Genomic DNA, 21040 nt, shown 5'->3' with positions numbered 1-21040 from the left:
GAAGAAATAAGAACAACTGGAAATGAGCAAGGAAGAGGCTAGTTGATACTAGAAATGCTGAGAATCTAGCACAGGCCACTCACCAACTGCTGAATCATCAGGTCCCACAATGATCCCACTTCCATAGGGACAGATCTGGCGGAAGGCCTCTGTGGTGGAGACATACTCGTTAATAGATAGACCAGTGGCACCAGCCACAGGCTCCTCCCCAAGCATTATGTGGCGGCCAAACTGCCACATGCTGCACATATTGGGAAACAATGAACGGGACAAGCCCAGAAACCAGAGACAGTTAACGAGGTCCCAGAACTGCCGTGCCTACTACTTGGGCAACTCCAATTCATAACATAGTTTAGAAGAAAAGAACTACCTAGCTCCTGAGGAAAAATAATTTTAAAGAATATTTTAGTTAGACTTACAATTAAATTAAGGTCTTGCTTATTTTGTGGCCAGTGTGCACCCTGAATGGGCCAAAGAGAAACACAGAAGTAAACGTACCATCGGGCTCAGTGGGACACAGCTCACAGGGGTCTCCCCAGCCTTCTCCCTTCAAGGCGCAACAGCATTCCTGCTTGGAGTGGTTCCTGGATTTGGGTGATGAACACTTTCCTCCTTCAAACTTCGCATAACAGTAGCTCATTCGCAAATCTGCAGCATAAATTCAAGAGGCCCTTCAGTTGCTTTCTTACTAAATCACTAAATCGTTAATGTATAATAGTGAATAAGAAATAAGCCATCCCTGCCCTCGCTGATGTTGCTCAGTGGTCAGAGCATTGGCCTTGTGCATTGAAGGGTTGAGGGCTCGATTCTGGTCAGGGGCAGGTACCTGGGTTGCAAGCTCAATCCCCGGCCCTGGTTGGGGCGCATGCGGGAGGCAACCAATTGATGTGTCTCTCTTAAATATATGTTTCTCTCTCTCTCTCTCTCTCTCTCTCTCTCTCTCTCTCTCCCCCCCCTTATCCCTCCCTTCCACTCTCTCTAAAAATCAATGGAAAAAATATCCTCAGGTGAAGATTATATATATAAAAAGAAAGAAACAAGCCATCCTGTTAAATGTGTCCTCTTCTCATGACTATAGTAACACCCCTTAAGTCAGTGGTTCTCAACCTTCTGGCCCTTTAAATACAATTCCTCATGTTGTGACCCAACCATAAAATTATTTTCGTTGCTACTTCATAACTGTAATGTTGCTACTGTTATGAATCGTAATGTAAATATCTGATATGCAGGATGGTCTTAGGCGACCCCTGTGAAAGGGTCGTTCGACCGCCAAAGGGGTCGCGACCCACAGGTTGAGAACCGCTGCCTTAAGTGATTATAATAATAACTGAGCTGAGTCTTCATAGTCATAGGTAACTTTTGTAGTGAGATCTGGACAAATCTCTGTGACTTTCACCATATTATTTCTCATTTTTGCCAGTTTTCCCAAATAACCTGATGTAAATAATAAAAATGTAGATTGTCACATTTCAAACCTGATATCATCAGAGACTTCAGGATGGGGACATCCAAAGATGGAATCATTGATGAGTACCTTTCACTGGGAGCTCTGCTTACACATGTTTGGGATAACACTTAGCAAGCATACTAGGTGAAGGGAGACCTCCCAGTTCTAGTACTTACTGTGGCACCACACTTTGTTGTTTATTCTGTGTCCCCTAAGCCCTGGAGCCAAAATAAAACCCCAGATTCCAGGCATTGAGCAGATAAAAACATGGCAATTTTGTGGACTGGAAAGAACACAACACAACGGTCATCTACTGCAGCAGCTACTCATGCAGTTGCTGTCTGCAAAGTGGATGCGGAGCTTTCTGCAGATTTTACACATGAACATGCACACAAACACGCACACCAACAGAAGCTTGTTTAGCTTAACAGAGGGAGAGGGGAGGTAAAGAGGAGGGCAGGGAGAGGGGTGACTGAGAGGGAGAATACTCTCTCTTTCAAAGAATATATTTCTTTAATATTGATTATTTCTTGGTGACTCCAACATGGAATATGGAATCTAGTTCCTACAAAATTCTCCAACATTGTGCGACATAATTTTGGCAACTGACTTTTCCATTTCTTACAGTGCAAATTGAGTGACTCTAAAAAGTGAGCTCATCCAAGAGCCTGGAGTGTGTTTTCCCTCAAACTTGACTTCCAGAGCCTTGCAAACTCCTCTCAAGTTACACAGAGGCAAAATCTGCAGGTTTTAACGAAATGCTTTCATATCCATTCTGCACAATTCCCCTTTTTTATTTTTGATCAGGTCTGCTCTCTCCTGTTAGTTTTCTAATCGCGGGTAGCATACTATTATAGTCACCTATGCATTTCTGTTAAGACATTTTTTCTTGCTTTTATTTCATGACCAATGAAACAATGTAAGAATAACTGAGTTGTCAAAGATCATATCAGAAAAATTTTCATGAATTAAAGTAAAAATATCTATCTGTCTGCCTGTTTATCTGATTTATGAGGCTCTGTTAAGTCAAATTCTATTGGCATCCCCAATGAACTTGTTCAACTTTTTCAACCAACTTTTCCAGATAAACTCTCTCCCTAGTTTCTACTTCACTTCCATATCTGCTATAGACAGGACCTCACAGGCACCCTTCAGTCAACTACTCTTCGGAAGGTCAAGAGCAATTAAAAGGCAGTCCTCATCCTACAGCATGTCTGCCAACCAAATGTTTGCTTTGCTGAGAAGCTTCAAGATTTAACAAATGATAGTTCCCTGAATGACACATTTAAATCTATATATTGGTAGAGAGAGAGAGAGAGAGAGAGAGAGAAACAGAGATTAGTTGCCAGGGATTGAACCCAACATCTGGGTGTGTGTCCTGACGGGAAATTGAACATGCCACCTTTTGGTGTACAGGATGATGCTCCAACCAGCTGAGCCATACAGTCATGGCAAGGACACCTTTTGACTTGCTTTACTCTTCAAGTTCATTGTCACTCTCTCAAAGTTTTGAGTTTATCGGCCCTGTTTTTATAATTTATGCCTACAAATGTCTTAAGATATCATTTAGTGACTACTCGCCAATATGTCTCAACAAATACATTAAAGCTTAATTCCTTCCTTTGTCTTCCAGCTTGTAATGTTTCTTTGAAACCTAGACACGTGCATGTTCTAATACTAGTCTGTTAACATGTTCATTCTCTCTTCCTTTTATCATTGACCCTGTTCCTCAGCCCAGTCTCCTCAACCCTACTCAATCACCCCACCCACCCCTGGAAAAAAAATCTAGGCTTTACACAGAGGCTCAAACACAGGGCATTTAGGGTGAGCCCAAGTGACAAATTATCTTCACTGAACTTTGCAAGTGGGAGTGGCTCATTTACATCTGTGACCTCCGAGTGCCAGGATCCATCACATTTGTTCTTTCATAGCATTATCAGTAGTTCTGTGGCTTTTTCTCGTTCATTCTCTCTTCCTTTTATCATTGACCCTGTTCCTTAGCCCAGTCTCCCCAACCCTACTCCATCACCCCACCCACTCCTGGGAAAAAAAATCTAGGCTTTACGCAGAGGCTCAAACACAGGGCATTTAGAGTGAGCCTAAGTGACAAATTATCTTCACTGAACTTTGTAAGTGGGAGTGGCTCATTTACATCTGTGACCTCCGGGTGCCAGGATCCATCACATTTGTTCCTTCATAGCATTATCAGTAGTTCTGTGGCCTTTTCTTATTTCATGGGCAATAGAAGCCTGACTCCTAATCTTATAAGAAAAACCTGGGTCTTTGTTCCCTGACTCCAGTGAAATCTGTGCTCTGTGGGAGATTTCCATTTGCTTGTGGTGATTCTCTAGAATTGGTTTATTAATCAAAGGTGCCTTGCATTGGGAAAGAGAACTGTGGCTTGCCCACACACTTCAACTAGGGCTCCCTGGGATGCCGGTTCACCAGTCCATCTGCAAAGAGCCCTTAATGACCTTTGAAATTGCATCAGAACTACAATAGTCGCTTTCCCTGCTTGCATTCCTCAATTCTGGTGCTGCCTCTTGGAGCTGAGCATGTGGCAGGGCTGCTCACAAGCTGGGCTGATTCTTCCTGCAGCTTGAGCTTGCTCTGTGACGGGCCAGTGCAAATTGAATTAATAGCCTCTGAGTTTCCTCTGGCTTGCCACAAAGGCAGATTCACACCTGGTTTCTCACTACTTTCTTTCCAAACTCAGGCCAACCCAAAGGCACACAAAAACTAGGGAGAAGTTAGAATTTATCAGGCTGGTCTATACCATCCAGACCAAGTATCTGCTTGAATCAAGCACCACCCAACCCACAACCTCAAAATCAACCCACAGCCTCCAGCAACTACCTATAAGACCAAACCAACCAGAGAATTCTCAACTCTTCCCTTTCTCACTTTTACATACTAGGTAGCTAAGTGACCAGCTGTACAGTAAAAAGTGAATAGATTAGAATAACAAGAATACAGTGGGGCCTTGACTTACGAGTTTAATTCGTTCTGAGACCGAGCTCGTTAAGGAGCTCATTAACTCAAATTACTCTATCAACTCAATGCAAAAAATCGGCTGAGAGACAGCTGGTATCCCAAAAAACTCGTTAGTCGGGACACTTGTAAGTCAAGGCCCCACTGTATATGAAGGACTCAGAAAGTAAAAAAGCTCTGTCACATGTTCAATAAGATTGGTTGGGCAGGTATTATTGTTGTTCAAAATGAGAAAATGGAGGTTACAAAAGATTAAATACCTTGCCATAGGCGAAGCATGGCCGCGCTGAGACTTTAAACACAATTTTTAGAATCTTAAGTGATATCCATTGCCTCTCATTTGGTAATATGAAAGGAAAACAAACACATATACACACAAAACCACACAACAAACAGGGGTACACACACAAAACAAACAAACAAACAAACAAAAAAAACACAAGAAAAAACAGAACAACAAAAACAACAAAAAGGCACTGGAGCAGGGCCGGGGTGTGGGGGAGGAGAATTATGTGTGTTTGTGGTGTTTTTTTTTTCTTGAATTCATTAAACTAATTTGTGAAAATAGACAGACTCACACCACTGCATTGGTAAGTAAAATGTAAACAGTTTTCTGGGACACAATACACTGTGTTATGCTTAAGTTCAGGCTCCCTTTTGATTTTTTAAAAAAGTGCACATGTATTATTCCTGCAAACAGACTATGGCCTAGCAAGAATCTTGGTCGGTTCAAATTTATTTTTCTGTTTTCTTAGAAAACTTGTGATGTAAGGGATGGGCACTATATCCTGGGGACATGTGGGTTAATCACATTTTTCTGTCTGAAAGCCTAGGTTTTGGCCCATATTTATCTAGGTTACCTCTTCAGGGCCAGAGACTGTGTGGCTGATGGCTGATGGTGCCAGGCTTTGCCACATTCAGTGGCTATTGGCTGATCCCACTCACAGGCCTACCAGCATCTGTGCTCTTAGGGGAGTCTGGGTCTCAGTGCCAGGACAGTTGTTGCACAAGCAACCATAACTTGATGGATGAGTGTTTAACCTTGAAAGTAAAAATGAACTTTCTGACATATGGTAGTCATTAGACCTCTGGGTGAATAAAAACTCTCCATCTTCTCTTTCACAAAGAATCAAAGCTTTGCCATGTTTTAAAAATAAAACCACAACAAATAAACACAGGGTAATGAAAGCCTAAGGCCTTCAAAGGCACTTACCTTGGCACCTTCTTCCAGTAGAGGACAAAGAGAACCCGTCTGGGCACAGGCATTTGAAGCTGCCTTCAGTGTTACTGCATGTGCCCAAGGCACAGATTTCTGGCTCTTCAACACACTCATCAATATCTAAAAGAAGTACACATGTCAAACAAAGTCAAACCATCAGGTACCAGATGCAAAATGTGGAAATATGAAGTGTGACTGACTTTCAAAATTCTCCCAGTCATGAGGACACTTTCCTATATCATGTGCTATGGGTAGACGTATAGGCTGTGATGACTTTAAAAATTAGCCTTTGACAGTTCTTGCAAAAATGGAATCGGCAAGTACCTTCTAAGGGACTCAACCAAAAACATCTCTTACCCAGACTGTGTTGCTTGGTTAGTTAGAAAAGTTGGAGTAATTCCAACCTCCCCTAAGCTAGGAAAGATGCAACACACCCCAGTCTGGCTTCACCACTGCACACTGAACAGAAGCCCTGAAATTTTAAGTGAGTTGACAATGAGTTACTCAGTGAGAGATCTAGCTTTGAACCAAATTTATTTTCTTCCACTCACCCACATCACTTTTCTCAGTACCTCATGCTATAGCCCTAACTGTGAATTTTACAAAGATACTAACACTCATGGAAATAACCCTATGCAGGACAAACTAATGATATCACAGAGGATGAGGCTCTGAACTCTCACTTGCAGGTTAATTTTTCTGAAAACACAAAATATCTTCCTGTAATAATTCTCTCATCTTCCAGATAATAAGAATCTGATGTACTTATAATTGTATCATGTTTCCTTCTGCATCTTAGCTATTCTGAAGGAGTGATTAAGGCTGACCCAAGGTAAAGTTTGAATGGCTTGGGTAACCATAGTCCTAGATTCCCTAAGAGAGTCCCAGCACATGCCTGTTGGCCTGGCCTCATTATTAATGGTGCTCATCCTAAAATTGTGTTGGTTTGGTCATAAAATTACATGACCATCCTACTTATGGAAAATGTATAGCCACTCTTTCCAACAGATTTGCCCATTGTTTCCCCTTTCAGCAGACATTTGTCGTGAAAAAGAGGTCACTCTTGATTCTGAGCTATAATATTTTTATGGAAATACCTTTCTCCCCTTTAAAACACATATCTCTTGCATCTTGGGGCTCTTTATTGTGATGTTTGTACAAAGAGTTCTACCCACACCAAAATGTATTTGCCTCACACAGCTTTATTCCCACAAGGTCCAACTAAAGGGAAACTAGAAACTTAACTTCTTTATCTTGACTTAACATTATAAATACCACACGAAAAATGTGGTATTTAGTAATGTGCACTGTGAAGTGATTATCTTCCTGTAAAATTCAAAGCCAGCCTCTTCATCACTCCATTTTATTACATGGCATTTATAATTGCATCACGTTTCCTGTGGTTTATTAACAAATCTGAACTGCTGCTGCTGATTTCCTCCATTTCCACACTCCCTCCACCGCAACATCCAACCTTTTCTTAAGAGAAAAGCCAACTTTTGTAAAAATGTCAAACATTTCTTTTTTGGTTACTGTTTTCGTCATTGTTGTTATGATTTGTTCTCTTATAGTAGAAATTAACCTGTAAATGTTGACTTCCTAAGAGGGGGGACAAAGACTGTGGAATGGGCACATATATTGACTATTCAGGAAGTTGTTTTTCTTTCTATACATTTCTATTCTGTTCATTCTAGAGGAAGTTTGCAGTAACCATGGGGTGAAAAAAGCCGGTCTTTAAGAGTAAAATAACATGTTTAATAATTTGCATTTTGGCCTAATTTTGATTATATGTTTCCATGTGTAATATTTGCACTTGACTGCAATTGAAATTGGATATATAATAAAATTCCTCATTGATGATACTTAAAGTAGAGACATTTCTTCCTCATTATGGATTAGATGCAGTTCTGCTCAAAGCGGGAGCATGGGCTAGGTGACTTCTTAAGAATCCTTTCAACCCTAGTTATTTATGAAGTTCTGGCAACTAATGTCTTTCATTTAATGCAATGGCGTATGTACCGAGGAAGGCAGTACTATAAAATTTGCAGAGTATTTATTTGTAGTAACACATTTCCACCTCTCTATAGGTCAAAACAACATAGACAAATTACATAGCCACGTGCATCCAACCTTGAATGCGGTCACAAATATTTTAACTGGAATCAGGAAGCTAATTTTAGTTGCAAACTGTTGGCACTTAAAAACAGGTAATTTAAGATATTTTATAAGCTGCATAAAGGCACACTGGAAAAGAGTCAGGGTCATATGACCACCCTTATGTACAGAGCAAATAACTTCATCAGGGATTAGCATGAGAATTAGATGTCCTTGTCTCACCATCTGAGGCCATAAGTCACACTCTCTGCTCTTGGATTTGTTCTTGCTAAAGCATTCCAAAATGAAGACACCGTCACACCATCAGAAAAGCTTTGACTTTGATAATGCCAGTGCAGTAACCAATACTACTTATTTCCAAATGCCCTCCTACCTTCACACTTGTCATTTTGTAGACTGTATCCAGGTGGACAAATACACCTGTAGGATCCATCTAAGTTCTGACAGGTGCCTGGTGCACATTTTCCAGGTTCTAGAACACATTCATTGATATCTGCAAAGGAAAGAGAAAAAGAAGGAAGAGGTTTCAACTGGCATGCTTTCCATCAAGCAATTAAAACTCAAAGAAACTGGGATCAAATCAAAGAAACACACATAAAACTAAATAAAATTAGTCCATGAAACTACCATGGAAAAAAATTAATGACTCAATAAAAATAAGCTTTAACAGCTTTCAGAAGTGTGCAATATGGCAACCACATTTTATTTAACCTACTATAAATGAAGTATTTCCAGAAAAGTGTAGCATGTAAAAAGTCAACGGATATGAAGATTTTGAGAGCAGCCAAAAAATTCATATAAGAATTTACTACAAAGTTATTTTGAAGAAAATAAATATAAGAAAGGGAATTACAATTGTTTTTAGAATGATTTAATTGTCTAATTCTCTACCAGGTTAACCATTACCTGTGAGTATAATTTAATTTTAAAAGATGAGGGGGGAAAGTGGTATATGTGTTCGTGTGTGTGTGTGTGTGTGTGTGTAGAATTACTGTCATTCTACTCTGCTTTTTTCCCTTTGAGCTTCCAGAAGGATGCATGGTGGTAGAGCCTGCATGATTCTTTGGTCTCTGGGATGTTCTTTGGAGGGTCTCGCTGAGAATGGACTCACCCACACAAGTTCTGCCATCTGGAGCCACCTCGTAGCCTTCGTTACACTCACACTGGAAGGACCCCACAGTATTGATGCACTGGCCATTTCTGCAAAGGTTCCCGTTTCCAGTTGCACATTCATCAACATCTGCCAAAAAAATATCCTTTGATATATTCCAAAGAAAATGTCATAATCCCAGCAATGATCAAAACCTTTAAAGGGAAAAATACTTGTTCTGAATTTCAGTGGCCTTTGCTGGCTCAGCCAAACATAAGAAATTCCAATGAAAATCTAGACCTGACTATAAGTACCTATCAAAACCTAAAAAGATTACACCATTCTATTAATTAGTGATTGATCATTTACATTACAATCTTATATGAGTTTATCTTAATCTTCCTTTAGGTTTAATTTTAAAGGCTAAAACTGAGTTACTAATACAAAACACCACTGAGGGTATTATTAAGTATTCCCATAATTGGAATTATATTAAATTCGCCTCAAGAACAATATATAGTTGGTTCATTACACTCACTTATGAATAATGGTGCATGTTTTATGAGGAGGTTTTAATAGATTCAATAATTTACTTCTTTTAAAACAGGCTAGAGGGAAACATGTAGACAAACAGGTCCACATTATTCATAAATTATGTAATTTTTATACAGAGCATCACTTGCGTATGTTTTAAAATGTAATCATTTCAATTATTTTAAAATTTATTCAATTCACAGCATAGCAGGCATAAAAATATTGTTGCTAATAAGCATTTTAATAAAAGTAATGGATGTTATTACATATGACATTTAATTAGCATATTCTACTTGACAAATCTTTTAAACAATTGTCATGCATATGACAGCGTATGTTAAAAATAAAAGACAGCTGGCACACTGGGAATGATGCTAATTCCAAAGAGCATATATGAACTTGACTCCCTTGGTGACTGTTTTGCACACGCACCTATGCAGTCATTGTTGTGAGAGAGGATGAAACCGTGATTGCAGCGGCAGTTGAAGGAGCCAATTGTATTTCTGCAAGTTCCGTTTCCACAGGCGTCTCTTTCACACTCATTTATGTCTAGTAGGAGCGAAAGACATAGAAAACATGATTATTAACAGAAGGGGAGGTTGCATGGTTACCTGGCGGTAAAGGGCCTTTTAGAGTTCATAAAGTGCCATCCGGGGGCTGAGAAGTCCTCAGTGTTGGTACGGGTTCCAGCAGTGGCAGCTCCCTGTGAGAACCCAGCAAAAGGCGGGGTTCTAACGCTGGGGAGTAAATCATTTCCTTGGTTGGCATGTGAAAGGAGGCAAGCTAAGGACATGAGAACTGGACAAGAATTATTTTATTCTATTTACTTCTAGAATCCTCCACCCTTGCCACTTTTTTCAATTTCTTTTTCACTTGCAAATGGAAAACTGTGTGAGCATCTGGGTCTTGATTTGCTGCCACCTTTGGCAAACGTCAGCCTGTAAGATTCTCACTCCAGTTTCCCAAAAAGCAGTGAGTCACCCGATATTACCCTGCAATCAGCAACAACATAAATTAGCTTTCCAACTCACCTGACATTTTAGACATTGTTTCCCCTTTTTCCCCAGTCCACCCCTAAAACCCTCCACCACTCCCACCGAGAGTGACTTATCTCTCCCTCCTAAATGATCTCAAGGTGGTGTTGGTACTTAGCTCCTCTCACACACTCATGCGTTATTGTTTGTCTTTTCCTTGGCCTATGACTTTTCTCTTGGACTATTTTGAAAAGCTATCTGGACATCTTATAATACATCTCACCTCAGCAGCTGACATCTTTCTTATGAAGAGCAGGTGCACATTAAGGGAGAAATAAGACATTTCCATGAAAGAAAGCTGATACTGCTGGTTTGCAAGAGTGGGGCAGAAAGAGGAAGAGAAGGACAAAGAGAGGGAGAGGGACTGAGAGGCAACACCTCAGGTTGGCAAAGTGTGGTGTCAGGCTTAGGGTTTCCTGTCCTTTCCAATTTTGCACATGAAGATACATAATCTGTGATCCTAAAGCAGGGGTCCTCAAACTACGGCCCGCGGGCCACATGCAAATACAAATATTGTATTTGTTCCCGTTTTGTTTTTTTACTTCAAAATAAGATATGTGCAGTGTGCATAGGAATTTGTTCATAGTTTTTTTTTAAACTATAGTCTGGCCCTCCAACGGTCTGAGGGACAGTGAACTGGACCCCTGTTTAAAAAGTTTGAGGACCCCTGTCCTAAAGCAAGAAGCTATTGCTGACTCCAGGGTGACTCCAACGAGTGTGTGTGTGTGTGTGTGTGTGTGTGTGTGTGTGGTTGCAGATGGCATCCAGTAAGTCACCCTGCCAGCAAGCAAGAGCTTCTGCTGAGAGGATTAGTGTTTAGCCGAGCTTTGGTAGGGTGGGTTCTTTGGTAGTGGGTTGCAGATAATTCAGATGAAAGAGACAGAAAGGAATCTGGGCAGGGTCCCATTAATATGCAGAGGTTAGCTCCCCAGTGATGAGCAGGGCTGGTTATACTCCTTTCATTTAAAACGTATCTGCTCTGAAGAAGACAAAACTCTATGAGAATGTTCCCTAACGGGTGACTTCAATCATAGCCAAAGGCAAGCACTTTAAACATTACTGTATTGATTGTTCTTTTTTCCAGCTGTGAAACTGATTCATGTTCATGAAGTCCCCACAAGACCTAATGGATGTTGCTTTAAAGTAGATAAAGAAAGGAGATAACGAGAGAAAATGATTACATATTTGAAGTTTATTCTAAATCAAGATCCTGATTCAGTACTAATACCTGGGAAGAGATTTAAAATCTTGAGCTCTTTTCTCCTCAGAAAAGGTTTCTTTACTTTTTATGCCTTTGTAGCATCTGTAAATTTGCTTTTGAGGATCTGGTAAAAACTATAAACTCATCTTAAAGAATGTTCATATTCAAACACTCAAAAGTTGCACTCTGTTCCAATCAGCCAAACCCCCATAAATATTATAAAAATAATAACAGGCTATTAATATTAATACAAGGTAATTTTTATCTAAATATCTTTCTCAATTTATACCTTAGTCAGAAGTTTTTTTTTTTAACTAACAGCCAAATGAATATCAAGGAAGAAGTTTATGATGTTCAGATGGCCAGAGATTCAATACCAAAGGATGTTAATGCTGCACACCTGCTTGTGTTTTTATTTTATAAATAGCAAGACAACTGCTGAAAAGTTTAGTATTGACTTTTATATATATTCAGATGCAAATGAATTTTTCAATAGGATATGAAGGAAGAATGAAATAATAATCACATACTCACCCAAACACATGGTCTGATCAGCATTTGTTTTAAAACCAGTGTGGCAAAGGCAATAAAAGCTTCCAACTGTGTCAATACACTGTCCATGGCTGCATATGTTGGGGATTTCTTGACATTCATTGCGATCTGTAGGTAAAAGGCATCTTTAGCATCTTACATGGAAACTTCAAAATCAAATTGAATAACTTACTTCTAGGTATTTCTCTCATGGCTGATTTATAAACTAAGACAGTAAAACAGGCACAGGCATTATATTTCTTTTTGCCTCAATACTGGTTAAAACTTATTTCCACTTATTGGGCACATTCAGAGTATGTTAATAATACATGAAAAAAATGAAAACAGAGGCAATATTCAAAAAAAATGTTCTGAAAGATGAGAGAACTTAGAAGTAGAATGGGGAAGAAAAATCCAAGCTGGGAGATAACTCATTTGATTATTTTCCTAAAGCATCATCACAGGCTGTGGAATTAATTGAAGTATTTTGTCTAGTCAAGAATTGGGGCCTCAAATCATTGACCCTTCACAGCTTCCTTTGGAAATTTATACCAAAGTCAAACAAATCCCTTTGCTAGGATAGGTTTTCATGATGGACAACCTGCCTTGTCCCTTGTTCAAGTTTCACCTCATTGTTTTGTCTTATTCCTATAACCTTTAGTTCCATTTTAACCAAGTCTTCATGTCTACACATGGCTCCTTTCAACACGTGACAATCCTAATGATATTTCTTTCTTTTTATTCACATTCATTCAAAGGAAAGCTCTGTCATCTTGCCCAGTCTTTAAGCTCTAAACTGTATTTTTCATCAACTGAGTCTTGGTTGCTCTCCTGAAATCTAATCATCTGCAGGGCAGAATTGACTGCATGAATCCACATGTGACATAATTACATGCTTACTTATGTCTCTAATTTAATTTTTTAAAGCTTATAGGACATGTTTAGGTCAAATATAATTTTAAGAGCACCGATTCATCCTGATTTTCCCATTATCACAGAAGAAAGCAAAAAGCAGACCGCCCCCTTGGGTATAGATGCTGTGGGGCACAGCAGCACCTTGCTCTCAGCCAAATAATCCACACTTGCTCCTTTTCTGCCCTGCCTACTGAGCAGACAGCAGCTTGGAATGGGCACTTTCCACCACACAGAGCAGTGGTGCCCAGAAGAGATGGTATCCCCTCCATTCCATGGGCTCCTGCTGCCATTTTTACAAGAACTTCCTTCCAATACACAGAACATGTAGAGTTGTGATCAATCACCATACTGTTTAAAAGTAGGGTTGAATATTTCATTAAGAGAGGAAATTGGTATAGAGCAGCTCAGGAGCTACCACTAGCCTATGCAGAAATGCTAGTTAACAAATTATGAGAACATGTAGAGTTGTGATCAATCACCATACTGTTTAAAAGTAGGGTTGAATATTTCATTAAGAGAGGAAATTGGTATAGAGCAGCTCAGGAGCTACCGCTAGCCTATGCAGAAATGCTAGTTAACAAATTATGTATGATTCTTCCCACTGGAGAAAATGGATTTAAAATGAGCAAACTGTTCTCTGGGATAGACAGAGGAAACTGATTTCCATTGCCAAGCTCTGGGAAGGAAGCTGATTTGAGGGTGTGTCTTTGGGCCTACCATAGTTGACCCAAACCTTGAGTGCCCTCAAGGTAGTGCCAGACCTGGAAGTATGCAGGGGACTAGGTCTGTCTTATCTCTGGAGCCCCCAGGAAATATAGAACATTAAGGGTCTTCTTAGAAATGGCTCCCCAATCAGGAATTTTCTTTCCTACCTTGCCTATCTCATGATGATTTCAAAAAATGAAACATAGAGTACTTTGAGAGTCTACTGGTGAAATGGAAAGTTACAATCCTATAGAACTTAATGGTGAAGTTCACTTTGTTTTGAGACTAGAAAACGAAGTTTCTCAAGCATCAGGATGTGAACTCCCAGGAGATTATGTCTGAGGTTGAGATAAGAGGTTTAAACGTGGTATTTGTGGGAGAAAAACTCACATAGTCAGTGGAGAGAGGAGAGACCATGAGACAGTGGTTGGGAAGAACCTGCCTCTTGTCTTTAGCTGGGTGAAAGATTGCAGAAGGGGGCTACATTTGTGTAACTATACGACTCCTGAAGTCCCGCCAGCATCCTGGGCTTAGATAACTAACTAATTGTTCTCTCAGATCTCTCAGCAACTATGTGGGCACTATGGCCACCAGCTATGATTTTGCTTTGAAATTATGTACTGTACTGATGAATTCAAATAAAAATCTCATGATGGAAAGAAAATTTTAGTTCTTTTCATTTGAAACACAGGAAAAGAGCAGTATTTTGCATTATGCCAAAAAAATGCCATATATAGGACAGCATTGAAAGACATTAAAAATATTTTTAAAGTAAGATGTATATGAAGTCATTACCAGAATGAAGTCTTCAACCCTAAAGACTGAATAATTGCAAAATGTATGTACATTCCCTTTCTTCTGAGGATTTCAATGAAGGAGGGAAATAGAGCTTTGGCTACAAACAACACTCTCACAGCCCTCATGGCTGGTTAATGCCTGGAGAGTTTTATTTATGTTAACTCTATGAGAAAACATGACAGGGCTTGAGCCCAGCAGGCCCTGGCTGGACATGCTATCTTAATGTATAAAGAACTTCTTGCCTGAGCGCGAAATGGTGTGAAATGGCACATTCTATATTATCAGCAACTCTTTATTTGGATTGGAATTATTTCATTCAGTTTCAAAGAAATATAAATTAAGAGCAAAATGCAGGGAAGTGGTCTCAATGCCAAGTTTCACAAGGGCATTGTGGCTCATATCAGAGACGTCCTCACTTTTCCTGTCATTTTTTAAAAAATACGTGGATAACAACAGCTCTGTTGACAAAATGCTAAACACTTGCACATGCTCCTCTAAACTCAACAAAGCAAGTCCTGATTCTCAAATTGAGTTTCTGTTCTGCTATTACACCCTCTTCCCACCGAGCTCTCATGAAACAATGCAAAATACCCTGAGAGCCGTGCACTTCCTACCACTTACTCACTGGTGGGCAAGGAAATCCAAGGGGAATCTGACCATGTTCCCTTGTGTTGTTTCATTCACAAATGCATAAAATATCCAGGCAACTCCCTGTGAAATGAACCATAAGCAAAATAACACATTCTCCCTGGCCTTTTTGCTAAATATATAATGATTTATAATTACTCTAAAACTTATCTGAAAATCATTATGAAGTATTATTTTGCTTCTGGGCTGAAATACCAGTGGTTTAATTTGATACCACTGGCTACAAGGTACCATCAGATACTTGAATACCTTTACCATCAATTTAAGTTGGCAACACACTCATTCTCCGTACTTCTACCACATCCCTGATACAAGTGAACAACCAAAAAACTAACCTCTGGGAGATAGTTTCTCATTTTACTGTAGGTGACTCACAGCTAATAAAAGGCTGTTAATGTTTGCTGCCCTCAGTGAGTGATCTTACATCTGTACAATGTTTAGGAGGAAGAGATATACTGGGTTCTTTTTTGTTCATTTTTTGCAGGTTAATGTGCAGCTCAGGAGAGCTTCGCTGTCTAGATTTGGGGAGTGTGGCTGAGATGGTGACAACCTCAACTCTCCAAGGGGGATTATGTGGAATTAAAAAGATAAGTATTTGGCCCTGAATACTGGTTAGGGAAGTGTGTGTGTGTGTGTGTGTGTGTGTGTGTGTGTGTGTGTGTGTGTCTATGTGTATGTATTTTGGGTGTGGCTGTTTGCGGCAGGGTAGCAGATGGGTAAATATGAAATCTATGCATGTACATGATTTATTTATTGTTTTGAAAACATCTCCTCTATAACGAGGGGGGGAAAAGGTAAGTATTTAGACATTGCAACAGTTTTGCTTTTTCCGGTTTAGTTGCTAGAACTCAGCAGTCTAAATGAAGATAATCTCCTGGCCAGCGTGGCTCAGTGGTCACAGTTCAATTCCCTGAGTTGTGGGTTAGAATCCCAGTGTGGGGCGTGCAGGAGGCAGCCAATCAATGATTTTCTCTCATCATCGCTGTTTCTATCTCTCCCTCTCCCTTCCTCTCTGAAATAAAAATATTTCTATATATACATCAATGGAGATAACCCCTGGGAAGGCATGGCCAGCTAACGGCATTGCTGTTTCTATCTCTCCCTTTCCCTTCCTCTCTGAAATAAAAATATTTATATATATACATAAATGGAGACAACCCCCTGGGAAGGCATGTCCAGCTAACGAGGCACACTTACCGTTGCACTGCCCCGTGGAAGTGAAGCGGTAGCCGGGCTTGCACTCGCAGCGGTAACTCCCGGCAGTGTTGATGCACTCGGCGTTGCGCTGGCACACCGGGCCGTTCTGACACTCATCGATATCTGCAGGCAGAAGAGAAGTTAATTAGGAGGAGAACGGAATCTGGTACCCAGTCAAGGAAGCCTCGCACACAAAACAAATTTATATTTTCTCATTTTGATCAGTTTTATGAAACAGACAATGGAGGACTAAAAACGATTTTCTAATTTTCCCACCTTACTAGTATTTTTCATAAATATTAGTATTTGATTTCGGACACATGTGGACTCTAATGTTACTCATGTCTTTTTAAAAAGGCATGAAACTCAACTGCTACAGTCAGGACTTTACGTGAATCCAGACAATGATCCCAGGGAATCTTGTATTTGCTTAAAGCCCCAGGGTTTTATGATTCAATCTGGTTTCTCTTGTCTGAAGATCTGGCGGGCAGAGCATCTCAAACCTCAGGGTACATATGAATTGCATGGAATCTGTGGAAAGGCAGATTCTGACCAGCACATCTGGGGGTGGCCTGAGAGTTTGCATTTCCCATAAGCTCCCGGGAGGAGCTGGTGCTCCTGGTCCACAGATGCACTTGGAGGGCAGGGCTGCAGAGGCTGCTGCTCAAATTACTGCCACATGGCAGTCAAGCCAAGGAAGCTGAACATGTTGCACATAAAACTACTGCAAACAACCCAATTCACATTATCAAAGAAAAGAATAAAATGGATAGTGTATACTTCAAAGCTTTGACTATGCTCAGGGGGTTGTTTGCATATAGATGTATAGATATAGATATATTTAAACAGTTTAAAGTCACTTACATGTAATTATGTACTTCAAATTATGTAGTAAATGGAATTAAAATGTAGTTCAAATTCATGGCATCGCAAAAGTTACTGCACATTCCCGTCTATTCCATGTGGCAAAATACGTGTTCCCTGCCCCTGCTCCAATGAAATAATCTAATTCAGGCCTAAGACCACTAAAGGAAGAGCCTGTACCGCAGGTGGGAGTCAGCCCTCAGCCCTAGCACTGCGGTTTCACACAGAGTTGGCTCAGCAGAAGTTCCCACAAGGGGGCGGCAAATACATCAAACGGTGCCTCTCAGGCCTGTGCTTTGTGGTGGGAAAATGTCAGGACTGCTGTCAGTGGGAGTTTCTGTCCTGTGTGTGTGTGTGTGTGTGTGTGTGTTTTTTTTTGCTTCTTTGTGCAGTAGATACAAGAGCAGAAGTCTGTTTGCCAGCACCACCTCACCCACCATGTGTGCACTGCTCTTAGTAAGGGTGTTCAGAAACACCGAGGGTAACTTGTATCCTTGGAGAAGCCAAACGGTGTCACAGACAAGCATTTCTGTGGTGCATCAGACCCCTAACATCTGATTGTGTGCATACTTGGGAAGAGCAGATGCATAGTAGCTCCCTCTAAATCACTTCTGGAATTCATTCCAACTTCAGCGTTGCTGAGGCATGTACTAAATCAACCTTCATTTTCTGATTCTGAGAGCTAGGATCGTGCTGGGAAGCGGCTGACCCTGGATTAAACACTCACCCTGCAGATGGATATCCTATGAAACGGAACCCAAAAGTTGGAGCACTTCGTAATCTCAATATCCACTGAATGCTGCCCTGACAGCTAAGTGGCTTACACTGGCACAGCTGTGGGTTTCTGATCTCATGTGGGTATCAACCTCTAGGTTGACTTGGTGGTCGTGGGTGTCCTTCCCTATGGGTTCTGGCCAAGGGCTGCTGTTTCAGCAAATATGAATAGGAAAGAGGCATCTGGATAAAGGAACCATCAAAGGGATCTCTGAATGAAAGCAGAGGGGAGATGCCACAAGGAGGCGGCAGCCATCTGAGGCCTGTATGGAGGGGAGAAGACTGTAGTTTTGAAGAAGGTCAACCCTAGCACTGTATGATCATTGGCAGTGGGCTTCCTCTCTCCCCGGCATCACGCCTCCCCCTCAGACACCTGTTCCTGGATTGCCTCCAAATACAGGGCCGGCCCAGGTCTGAAATGACTATCTCCTTAGCAAGGCTCTGAGTGGCTATCACCCCACTCCCACTCCCTCACCCAGCAGGCAGAGGAAAGGCCATGTGCCGGCTTGGCCGTAGTAACTAAAAGCCGGGTGAGGATAAATTAACAAACATGTGCTTAGAGCTATAACATGGTCTATAATTGTCCCCAGTTTAGGAGAAAAGTATTTTTTTTTAACATTAAAATGTTGACATATGTGCTCTAATCCATGCTCTAAGGGATACTAACACTTTCTAACATGAACAAAAACGCTGCTAGGGGCTCCAAGTTTACATATTAAATAGAAAATTATTCCAGCTATCCCAGGGCACATGGTATATTTAATAACCAGTAACGTTGTCCCTTTTACTAAAATGTAAAGGGACACTATCTTCCCCAGACGTAGGAAAAAGATGAAGTGCTGCAAGGAATGTGCAGAATCACAGCACATACACATGGCAAGGGAAGGTCATTTGAAAATGAAAAAAGTACCATTTGCATGCATGCCAACATTCTTCCTATAAAATTGAATTTGCCGTTCCTGTCATTTGGAATTCTCTCATGCATTTGGAATATTTGCATTAGCCTTGTTTTCACTTGGGAGTAGCAAAGGCTCCATTTGGAAGAGAACGCTGATTTTGAGATTCAATTCAAGATGACTGCCCACCACTCACGCTCACTTTCGAGCAATGCGAAACAAAAGCGATCTATCGGACACACCCAGGAACTCAAGGCTCTTTCATATCAGCTGGGAAATCTAATACATTGTGTGTGTAGGGGGAGGGGGCTGGGGAACGTACGTCCTGCTTTTTCCACTGGGAGTTAGTGAATGTTTTTTGCATGAGGTTTCATGCTGCTCCCCACGGTGCCCTTCTCTGTGCTAGAGCTTGACGAATTTATGAAATTCCGATGTTGTGAAATTGGCCAAGTGTGTGGGTAAGTAGCTCACCAGTTAGCTCACTTCTGGACACGACAGAGTGACATCATCACTTACCTTCACAAACCAACAGCTTGTCATTATAGAAGAAGCCCACTGGGCATTCACATCGGAAGCTGCCAACCATGTTGATGCACACTCCATTTTCACAGACCCCCGGGATCTCCCGGCATTCATCAATATCTAGAAACAGAGCAGCCAGGCATGAGTGACAGCACAGAACATGGCCCCTGGGCAGGGTCGATCGGGAGGGAAAGTCACTCGATGTTCAACGAAAATCTAAAACCAAAGAAGAGAAAATGCGTACGCACGTGTGCGGCCGTGTGCATGTGTGTACATGTGTGTGGGTGTATGTCGGGGTGCTGCGGTTGATGGAAGGGGGAGGGAACATCAATGAATGGCAAACTGAAATAACTAAACCACTTTCCAGACAATCATGTGTCTATCTGGATTTAGTGTCTGCCTTTTTTATGTTGTTTCAGAACATCCACACTGTCCAGCTGGAAGCCATCTTTGCATCCCCTGGACACTGGGCAGAGGAGAAGGAAAAAGTGACTGCTGAGAGTAGACAGCCTCTCTACCCAAAGTGTGTGGCAATGTTTGGCTAGAATGGGAAAGGGGAGCTGGTAAAGAACAGAGGAGGAGCCTAAGGTCAAAGCCAACTCTGGCCTTTCAAATTCAACTTCAGTCCCCCTCCTCTTTCACTAGGTTTTTGGTCAGGTCTGGGGGTACTCTGGGCCCCAGCTGATGGCGAAGATGGAGTCAGCACTAAGGAAGGATTGTCGGAATTTGGAATAGACTGTGGCTTCCTAAGCCCATGGCTGGGCCTAGCTGCTACACCACTGTTACAGGCCCCTAGCATGCTGTCTGACAAATATTAAGTGTCAATTAAAATTTGTTAAACTAAGAACCAGTATTTGGAAGTGGAGTTGGTGAGCATTTGAACAGGACACAGGCTGGCCAGTTGGTGAGGGAACCTTGTGGGCAGGTCTCACTCTCCACCAGCCTGGTTGGTCCACTCTCTGTCTAACCTGCTCCGATCTCCCATTCATTCAGTTCCCTCTAGGATAATAATGTTAATAATGTCTATATACCAAGCTTGTCAGGCAGTCAACCTGGATTTACTCACTGAATCATCAGTCTCCCTACGAGGTAGTCTCTATGTGGGTGATGGAACTGAGGCCAAGTCAGGGGATGGAACTTGCCAAAGACCACACAGCCAATAAGAAGCGGAGTCCGATTTGATACCAGGGATTCTCTAACCAGCTGTCCTGCCTCCCTTGTGTTTTTTCACATCATAGTCATACAAATTTCAGAAAACCTTTATCAAAGCCCTTGTTATTCTCAGGGCCCCTCCATCAGCCCCTTGGTAATTTCACGAAACACTCCAGAAGCTGGGAGGGGATATAAAGCTTTGGTCTATCTACATCACACGTCTTTCCAATTCTCCAGGTTTCTATGACTGTTGTTGAGATCCTTTCATTTACTATTGTAGTCCGGAGGCTCTGCAAGGCGTTTTGCCTAAGTTGTAAGAAGTTGGCCATAGACGTAAGTGGAGCCAACAAAAGATGCTATAATTTCAGAAGACTCACCTCTGAAACCAGACTATTTTAAAGGAGAAA

General features: G+C 41.2%; 1 protein-coding gene across 1 annotated transcript in view; it reads right to left on the bottom strand.

The window, feature by feature from the left end:
- The window catches only part of FBN1 (fibrillin 1), a 243974-nt gene that overhangs the window by 26365 nt on the left and 196569 nt on the right, over window positions 1-21040 (bottom strand). The window contains exons 42-50 of the mRNA XM_005863975.2: window positions 19476-19601; window positions 16426-16548; window positions 12166-12291; window positions 9829-9945; window positions 8884-9012; window positions 8146-8265; window positions 5652-5777; window positions 499-648; window positions 84-149 (exon numbers count right to left, since the gene is read on the bottom strand). Coding sequence (XP_005864037.1) covers window positions 84-149; window positions 499-648; window positions 5652-5777; window positions 8146-8265; window positions 8884-9012; window positions 9829-9945; window positions 12166-12291; window positions 16426-16548; window positions 19476-19601 — 1083 coding nt within the window. The remainder of the gene's footprint in view (window positions 1-83; window positions 150-498; window positions 649-5651; window positions 5778-8145; window positions 8266-8883; window positions 9013-9828; window positions 9946-12165; window positions 12292-16425; window positions 16549-19475; window positions 19602-21040) is intronic.

This window comes from Myotis brandtii, unplaced genomic scaffold, assembly GCF_000412655.1.
Source record: "Myotis brandtii unplaced genomic scaffold, ASM41265v1 scaffold182, whole genome shotgun sequence".
Lineage (NCBI taxonomy): Eukaryota > Metazoa > Chordata > Mammalia > Chiroptera > Vespertilionidae > Myotis > Myotis brandtii.
Note: the sequence above shows the minus strand (reverse complement) of the source record. Positions and strands in the feature narration are given on the sequence as shown.